The following is a 9,912-nucleotide window of genomic DNA, read 5'->3' as shown; positions in this document are numbered from 1 at the left end:
TGCAGGTTGTGACCCCTCAAGGGGTCATGAGGTTATTACATGGCGGGAGGGGGGGCTGTCAGCTTCCACCCCCAAACCCTACTTGGCCTCCAGCATTTATAATAGTGTTAAACATAAAAAAGTGTGCTTAATTTATAAAGGGGGTTGCACTCAGAAGCTTGTTGTGTGAAAGGGGGCATCAGTACAAAAGTTTGAGAGCCACTGTTTTAGAGCAAGTGGGGAATTTATTTTTATATATATATAATATATTTATATATAATTTGTTATATAAATAGGGATTTTGTTATATAAAATACAGCAGATAACTTACATCAAGATGTACCAATGAGCACACAGATACAGAGATGTTGACGTAGAAAGCCTTCAATCACCATGCAGCATGGGTTCAGTTTCCCAGCAACTGTCCAGTCTAACTGAGCTCAGAATTTAGTTGTGGATTTTTGATTGTATACTTTGCATAACTACTATTATCTGTATGTAACAGTGAAATATGGAGAGATGTCTGAAGTCAGGTTGTTTTAAGAAGAACACACAGTATCAAGGAGGAGAAGGGTAGGGATACATAGGCAGGTGGTAGACCTGGAAGGGGGTATGCAAGAAGAAAAGTTTGGGAACCTCTGTAGAGTGTTTCAGTGCTTATGCAAACTCTGAAGAGCTTGCTAAAAAATGTACATTTTATTGTAAAATGCTGAGGAAATTAAGTCAAACTTGGTATTTCTTCAGCTTTTTCCTTCCAGATATTTATAAATTACTCCATGAGTTTTCAATATAAGCCTCTTTTGTAACTTGGAGACTGACAAATAATGGCTCCAGACTTGTGAATGGGACAGAAAAGCCCCTTTCCCCTGTGAAGTTGACAAGTTGTAATGGTTATTACTGTAGTGTCTAGGGACTAACCAAGAAACAGGGTCCCATGGTGCTTAACACTGCACAAACTGAGTAATAAGTAGTCCCTGCCCCACAGAGCTTACAAAGGGGTTGGGACAGGGAAGGAGATACACAAGCAGAGCGATGGCCAGCAAACAATAAAAATGCCACTATTTGTGCCATTGGGTAAATAAGACACACTGATGGCTAGATTTTTAAGAGTACATAGCCTTCAGCAGCCCCTATTGCTCTGGGTGAGGGCTGGTGGAAAAACACTTGAATATCTGGCCAGGGATATACAGTGAGGATGTTTCAGCTGTGAAATTTGGACCTAAATTTCAAACACTCCAGTGTTTGGGATTCTGGTGCAGGTTTGCCTTTAATATGTTGGAGTTTGATTTCAGTGGAAGGTTGCAGGACTATCTTGTGTTGAAAGGATCTTTGGGATCAATATATGCGCTAATAAGTCCTGCTTTGCCTCTTCTGTCTTTGATTTTTTTCAATTTACTTCAGAACAGTGATCCATGCTACACTCAGGACTTTAACATAGTATAAATACAGGAACTGACCTAGTTTTGTGGGAAAGCTTCTAGTCGAGTACAGAAATGCAAAGACTTAATTATGATAGTGGTTTATTTTGGTTATCAGCACATAAGAGGACAGAGGGGCTGGAATAGAGAATGAAAAGGGAGGAGCACAGTACTGGTATATTTAGCTATAAAAGGCCATTTTAATGCTTCATACGGATTAATGGTTCTGTTAGAAAACTATGCCATTCTTGGCATGTTCCTATTTATGGTGGGCATTAAGTTATGCTTTAGTCCAAGCATTCTAAGCCAAGACGTAAACAAAAATCAATCACCCACATTTAACATACTAAAGCAGTTGAGATACCAAGGTGATGAGTGTGGTCTCGAGATCGACAGAGAAACCAGATGAAATAGAGGACAAAAAATGATCAGGCACACCAAACGTTTGTGTAGCTGAATCATTTGCCGTTAATATATGTAGTGACTAAGTTGTATCACAATGCAAGTTTTTAATTAATCTCTTCCTACAGTGACCCATGTTAGATTCCAACTATTGGAAGAGCTTGTGTTTGCACCAGGATATCAGATAGAGCTAGGGTAACTTAGGCACTTTACAAGAACTGAAAAAATAGATGCTTTGGAAATGTTAAAGTTGAATTCCTTTATGTTAAATATGGATGAAAAGAATCCATCTTCCCTTGTGACTTTAGAAACTCCTTATGCTACCAAATCTTCCGTCCTTTAGAAAGAGCATAACTGGAGCAACCAGCATGGAACATGGAGGGAGGAGAATATGTTGCAGGAGTGAAGAGAGCAGAGGAGGTACCAGGAAGCAAGCCTGTCTACATACAGCTAGAATGCTCACCGCAGTTGCAGTATCTCTGTAAATATTTACTTAATAAGTAGCCAGTGTAGGTTTACAAGCATGAAATCCTTTCATTTTATTACACAGTATGCAGTACATGAAATAGTAACACCTCTCTCTAGAGCTCTAGTCCCCATAATTTCTCGATTCTGTAATATACAGTCTCTAGTTTCCTCTCCAAAAATTTACATCCTCCTGAAAGTACTAATTGTTTGAGTTCATGTTTGTAAACATGGTGCAAAAATATGATGAATGGAACTTCAAATACTCCAAAAGGGGGAATTAAGGCCAGAGTCAGACACAGGGTATGGTCAGTTATTGGATGCACTTCACCACTGACACCTTCTAATCACAGCAAGTGTACCCCTTCAGGTCCTGGGCCTCTCACCATCACCTGGCTCCAAGTGGAATCACAAAACCTTCCTATATAGTACAAGACCACCACCACGCAGGGCTTGGGCTAACAGTGATTATTGCAGCAGACTTGGCTTAGGCTTAGACCTTGTAGTTCTCTTCCCTGTGAGAACTATTAAGAGTAACAGCTGCACATTTACCTTCATTCCTGCAATATCACAGTCCTGATAGCACTGAAGTTTAGTAATAGAACCATTTTATGCTAGGATAGTACCTACAGGTCCCAACCAGGATAAAAGGTCCTATTCTACAGGGCACTGAACAAACAGGTGGACAATCCTTCCCTGAGTATCCAGCATATGACATTGATGCATCACACTCCAACATGAATAGAAGCTTTGTCATGGCACAAGACAGACTCCTAAAGCAATATTGAAAGAAATCCCAGATTAGATCATTAAGATGAATTTAGTATATTTGCTGGTTCCATGGTAGTGCATATAATGCTTCCACCTTAAGTGGGACTTTCAAATGAGGTGTTCATGAAAAGGCTTTTTAAAAAATTGATTTAACAGCAATAAGCACAAAAGGGCCCCAGTGATCCTGACTGTGGGCCCTACAATAAGAGCAATAGTTTAATGCAATTAAGTGTGTGGATATAAGTGGTGGGTTCTGCTTTGTTGATCAACAGCTAATACTCTAGAAATAAACTGAAGGGGTTTTCCTTTGTAGTTCACCAATCTCTTGTATATTAGTTGCATGCAAAGTTTTACTACTTAAAACTAAAAAGGCTCAGATCCCACAGTGATGAGCTATATAAGTACGTGGATAGATTTTCAGTTCAAAGTTATGTTTTTAATGGATCACACAGATTTATACATCCAGCTTTACAATCCCATCTGAAGTATATTCCATGAAGACAAGTTGTGTTCTGATATAGATATAGTTTTCCTCTGCCATTAAATAAACATATGTGATGAAGTAACAACTGATGCTATAAGATTCTCTCAACTGTTAGTCAAGATTTTTATTTCTTAGCTAGCATCAAATGAAACTTTTGTCGCAAAAAGCGGGACACACAAGATAGTATTGCACTGGGTCCTCTGAAACCATTTCTACAGATAAGCTGAAAAGTCAGAATGCAGCAAACCAGTCTTCCTCACATGGCGGTGGGGTTTGGTTGACACCTTTTGCTGCTTTACAGTATGTAAAATCTATTCCCGCACTGCTTCCAGTGGGAGTTTCCTCTGAGTAAATAGTGCTGGATTAAGTACTAATGCAGAATTCATAACGATCTGTTATTTAAGCATAAAAAAATTGATAAAGGCCTGCCACTTACAGCCTTATATATTGTATTTAAAAATTTTTTCAAAAGATTAATTTTTCATGATTATTCTTTTATAGGCTGCCATATTAAACGAACGGTCTAAAAAAAACACTAAAATACTTGGTGTCAACTTCTAATTAGCATACTTTCTTCTTTTGGAAACCAGCCTCAATGTAGGTTATACGTTGAGTCCAGTACGTAAGACAAATTCCATTCTCCAAGTAAAGCACTAGCTCAATATGAAGATATTGTGCTTCACATTACTAAAACTGCATTACCAGCACTAAGTTTTCCAACTGCTGGGATAGAACAAATGGCAAGGAACAATATATACAGTGAATACAATATCTGTCGCAAGCAGGATATTGTCATTACAAGAAAATTAACCTGATTCATTAAAGCCATTCCCTATCTGACATGCAAACTGAACGCTGAAGTTTGTCATTCACTTTTTTTTTAAGCAAAGTTCAGTGCCTAGTCTGGTTTCAGTGTTGTAGAGGTTACAAGCAAATGATGCAGTTAATGGTTAGTAATGGTTAGGATGATTCTCTTGTTCTGGTCTTTTTAGTTTGTCTATTAGATTCGTGCTGCAGCTCTTTTCTTTTCTTCTTCTGCTGCTGCTGTAGTCTTTCCTCTTTCTTTTGTAGATAAATAGCCATGTTGTCGAATGAGGCCTTGTAAAGACTGCTGTAGCAACCTTCTGTCCCAATAGACCCTGTGGCAGAAAAAACAAGACAATGTGGATGCTTTGATCACTATTCCCAACGACTACTTGCACTGAAATTTTAAACAAAATATTCCTGACTCCTGCACTATAATTCTAGACATCTTAATACACAACATTTTTATTCTGTTTAAACGTGGTGAGGCACTCACAAGTATCACTACTACACTCCTACATACCAAGGCCAAGATTTTTAACAGCCTAAAGTTAGAATCTGAAATCAATACTTAGGCCAGCCTGACTTTTCAAGAGTACTGAGCACCCAGCAGCTCACACTGACATCAATGAGGGCAAATACAAATTCTAACTCTCTGCCTCTATTCTTGAAAATCTTGGTCTTGGTAATATCACTAAAGACCCTCTTGGAGTGCAATAAAGAATCTGAATTATTCCACAACACTCAAACACTGTATGGGCTCCAGTTAGAAGTACTGTGTTTAGTTTGGTATTCCCTACATTTAAAAAACAAACAAACAAAACACACCATTAGAAAATTCAGACAGGACATTATAAAATAAGCATACACAAACTTCCCAGCACTGATCCCAGCAGGTTCCGCCACTCCTTTGTGAGCCTATTACAGTACATCCTTAAAGATTCTGTTTAAATGTACTCTTAGAGCATGACACATCTGTCCTTCCTGTAAAATGCCTGAACAGTCAAGGAAGATAACTGGAAGGTTATTCTGGGGAGTATAGACTAAAACTGGCAGGTTAGAATTACTGGGTTTCTAGAAGCAGTTAGAGTGTGGGTGGTCTAATTGCCATCAGTGATTCCTTCTCCCCCCACATCCCTTCCCTTACCTAAAAAATAAAAAATCCTTAACTTTAAGTAAAAGGAGAAACAGACAGGTGTGGGCAGGAAGAAGAGACACATTAGTGAGTAAACAATCAAGCTATATATCAATTGTAATTTTCACCCGACTGGACTATGTTAAGGGTTTGCAGAATCTCTTTTCAGGGGCAATAGTTTATTCAACTGAAGGTTTAAGTATTCAATTTCTGCTTCCATAATCTTAGGTTACAAGAGGTCTTACAGTTTCTATGGTCACCAGCTGTCTAAGGGAGGAAGCACACAAGCAATCTCATTGTTTTATCAAGTAGGATAAGTACCTTTTTTATAATCTGTAAAAGCACTAATTACATAGGTGCTCATCAACTGAGCCTCCTCGTTAATTAGCTATAATAATCACTATGCTCTGAACAGTCCTCCTTTCCCAGCTGCAGATACCCAGAGACTATTATAATACATAACGGTAATTAGCTATGCTGGAAAGCAACTCTCAGAATTGACTTGTTTTCCACTATATTTCTGTATTACTCATTCTCACTCGGGACCCTGCTTTTAACATGGCTATTCCTTGAAATATGAGCTGTATAAAACATTACAAATATACTCCCTTCTAATGGATACAGAAATATACCTTCAAAGATTGAGCCCAATTTTAATGGAAATGGCATACAGAAAATATTCACTAGATTAGATATTAAAGGTATTAAATTTAGTTTTCCAGCAACTCTTCCAAATTACATGGGCTAATTTTTCTGCATATATAATTATGGTCCTCCAAGGATGGAAGTTAGGGTTTCTTTGCCTTCTTTTAAAACAGGCTTCATAACATCCTAGCATGAGGCCTCAATCATGCACAGAGTTAAGCCACACCTGACTATATAACAAGACATCCATTGACTCCTACCCCACCAGCCTTGGCGATTCTAATTAAGTTTGTTTAAAAATGTCTGGTTCCTGCAGGCTAACTAGAAAAGGCATTTTTCTAGAAAAAACAAGGGCAAAAACCATAAACAAAACCTCCACCAGAATAGATGCTTAATATTTTCATTTTCAGGTACAGCACAGAGTAGCAGGGCAAGCTTCCTTGTACTGTCTTCCCAAAGTGCTTTAACTTAGACATGCAGGGGCTGCCTTTAAGCTGAAGGAATAGTTCAGCATCGGTGGCTACTCCGTCCTTGCTATCTCCACTGAAACTGCCAATACAGGTGTCAATTGTATGTTCAGTTTGTGTGAGCTCAAGCCCCACTAACACAAGTCTGTCTACCCAGATTGACAGGCTCACTCCGAACTTCAGTGTAGACACACCCTAAGTGATTTGTCCATAGCCAGAAGGAGAGCCACGAACAGAACTCTGATTTGACTCCTTCCCTTGTGCTTTAACCCTTTGTAACATGTTCCCTGGCCCTTTCGACAAAGTTGCTCACCTTCAAACATTGTCCAGTTGTCATGCAAGTACTTCGACATTTTCATTAATCCTTCGTCATCAGCAATAGGCTGGGAAAGGAAAGAACACCTATTCACTACACTCCGCAGCAGCAATCATACAAAGCACATTACACTGACCAGCACGCTGAGAAATGCAAAGCATCATCTGAGGACCATGAAGAAAGGGAGTTAACAGAACACCTTTCCCTCCCACAAACTCATCACTGAGGCCTGGCATGGAGTCACCATGTGCTACCTAAGGCGGCCTGGAAAACAGAGCTTGCCCAAGGATTTGAAGGAAAAATGGGAATCAATTTTCTGGAAATCAACGAGGTAAAGAAATAGCTTGGGGAAGAGGTGAAGGTCCAAGAACACTCCCATGAACCAAATTTAAAATAAACTTTTTCCAACTATATCCCACTCCTCTTAGATTTACAAGGGTGATGAATTTATTGTCTGGAAATCTAATGGCTACTACAGGGAAACTGATAGCTCACATTTCAGCTTTGGTGACTCAGTTCTCAACAGCACAATAACAGATACTAACAACAGGGCCACCACTGTTTCTTCTTTCCTCACAGAGGTTCCTTTTCAGATCGGTACAGAAAAAGGTGGGCAGGGAGCATTTTCCTCCATGCTTTATTTTTCTTCTAGCTCCCTCTTCTTGAAGGCTGCTAGCAGAATCTACACCCTACCACCAAAACCACTTTAGCAATGGAGCTAGCACATTTCTCATTGGGATGGACGGAGACTAGGCGGTTTTCCTGGGCTGCAGCACTATGTCAGCGTGTCACACTCTTCAGTGTGGAAGCTGACACGCGTCCTGTAGAGTCAGTTGGCTGCTGGGACAAGGATAGGGTGGTAGACTACGACCAAGAAACTAGTACAGCTGCTCAGCCTACTACTAGGAAGGTTGAGAGTCTCATTCTTCAGTCAGGCAGTTCCTCTTGCTGCTCCCATTTGAAATCCCTGCTCCCAGCAACTCTTCATCCCCAGCCACTTAGGAGGGAAGCAGTTTTTCAAAACCATAGAGTGTGAGCTCTTACTGGGATTTTGGGAGGAGGGGGAGCTATATTCCCCTATGCTCCCTTTTAGTTTAACCACTGGGTTAGGGTAAAATGATGATGTGGGGAGCTGCAGAGGGACCCCCACCCAGAAAAAAAGTTGGAGAAAGTACAGATTTAAGAGAGTACCGGGTTGTTTTTTTTTTTTAAATCAAGTGACAGTCGCGTTTAAGAGCAGAGATGCTAGTTTAAACCAGGTTTAAGGCTGCCAACCATTGTGCAGGTACCTCAATCCTCACTCTTCTAGGTCAGACCTGGGTATCTCCTGAGCAGAGACTGCCAGTCATGCTAAATTCTGTGTTTTGCACAAATGAAGGAAGTAGGATGAGCTTATCTCTGATCAGACCCAGATCTGACCTCAGCTCAGAACTATAATGCATTAAAGCAATTGTGCCATTTAATTTTCATTCAGTTATTCTGCCTTTTGCTGAGGGGACTGGAGCAGACACAAGATATTGGCAATTGTATCAGAGTACATCTAACCTGCCAATGTCCATCCACAGGCCTGTAGAGTAGAAGTGATGCTGCTTTGTTCTCCTGGAGTATCCAGAGCCCACCTGTTTCCTCAAATGCAATGTCCCAGCCTTTATGCTTCAAAGAGATTTGGTGTCTGTAATTTAACTGCTGGGTAGCAGCATCAAATTGGAAGATGTAAACTGTGGGAATACTTTAAACAGAAATAAAATAGAATTACCATTATCACACCCGCCTAGGCAAATCACTTCTACACAGTAAATCGCATCTACTCACTCCAAAATTAGTACCTGAGCAAAATCAGTAGCATTTCAAGTACAACTCTAAAAAAAGAAACTGGCTCCAACACTTACAACTACTTTATTTACAACCCCAGAGGCCAAAGTAGATTGCAGATACCGCAAAATTTAATATTTCTTTCCACGTTACATTAAAGAAAAATCATTCTGAACTGTTTTTTCTAAGGTTAGACTATTTTAAAAGGAAGATTAGCAAAAATAATAAGCCATGTGCTACTAAAGAATGTAGTTTCGTAATCACATGCATCGTTTCACAGCGCAATTTACATTAGAGTTTACAGCTTGAAGGGTAATTAAAGAGCATCAGCAAAAATAAACCACGGTAAGGGGAGTCAGGGATGGCGGGGGGGAGAGTATGCAACTAAGGAGGGCCAAGAAAATGGGCTCTGCGCTGGGGCTGGTGTACAACGGGGAGGCCCAATATCTATCCCCCTGCATCCATGATCTCCACCTACAAAGCTTCCTGAGACCTGTTAAGCCCAGCAGCAGGTGTCTCAGTTCAGTTCATAGGAACAAGGCTCCCTGGCTGGCAAACAAGAGGTTCACCAAAGGGAGAAAGTGTCTCCCTGGTGGAGCTCCCAGCTTCACAGCACAGGCAAGTTAGGGTGCTGTTCTCCTTCTCACCGTACCCAAGCCTGTGTGTCAAGATGGAACTCATTTTGCTAGGCTTAACAGGTCACAACAGCCTGGGAGCTGGGTTCATCAGCAACTCCCTGGCCTCACTGCTCACTAGTACTCTGCTGCATGGCTGAGCCCATATCCTTGGGCCCAATGGGCAGCACAGCCCCTTAGCTGTGGCTCTTAATGCTGTTCTACACTGGTATCTCTGCTGACTTACATTGACTCCTGACCTATAGCACTGTAAAGACTGGGCTCAGACCCAAAGACCCTGGCCTTTGAGAGCTGTTCCACTGAGTCCTGAACTCAAGAGGAGCTAGAGTATACAAAGACTTTATAAAACACTGCAAGAGTTTACTAAACCAAGCAACTTTCGAGCCACCTCTGTTTGAATTGATACTAAGGGCTCTCATTATCCTCAATGCTAAATCCACTGACATGCCCATGATGAAACCCATCCTTTAAGAGTCCACAACAGGACAGCCACTTTAAATTTAGAGAGAGTCAAACTCCCAGCAATGGATGTCTCACTGTCCCCTGCCCTTTCTTGAAATAGCTATAATTTTAGCAACT

General features: G+C 40.6%; 1 protein-coding gene across 3 annotated transcripts in view; it reads right to left on the bottom strand.

Moving 5' to 3' along the window:
- Positions 1-2,313: 2,313 nt before the first annotated feature.
- WDR4 (WDR4 tRNA N7-guanosine methyltransferase non-catalytic subunit) overlaps positions 2,314-9,912 on the bottom strand; it is a 32,038-nt gene continuing 24,439 nt past the window's right edge. For all 3 annotated transcript variants that reach the window (XM_073359662.2, XM_073359652.2, XM_078854451.1), the window contains exons 9-11: positions 8,432-8,615; positions 6,884-6,953; positions 2,314-4,658 (exon numbers count right to left, since the gene is read on the bottom strand). In XM_073359662.2, the coding sequence (XP_073215763.1) occupies positions 4,480-4,658; positions 6,884-6,953; positions 8,432-8,615 (433 nt within the window). In that variant the 3' untranslated portion in view covers positions 2,314-4,479. The remainder of the gene's footprint in view (positions 4,659-6,883; positions 6,954-8,431; positions 8,616-9,912) is intronic.

Source organism: Lepidochelys kempii, chromosome 1 (genome assembly GCF_965140285.1).
Source record: "Lepidochelys kempii isolate rLepKem1 chromosome 1, rLepKem1.hap1, whole genome shotgun sequence".
In the NCBI taxonomy this organism is placed as follows: Eukaryota; Metazoa; Chordata; order Testudines; family Cheloniidae; genus Lepidochelys; species Lepidochelys kempii.
This window is presented reverse-complemented; position numbering and strand designations above follow the sequence as displayed.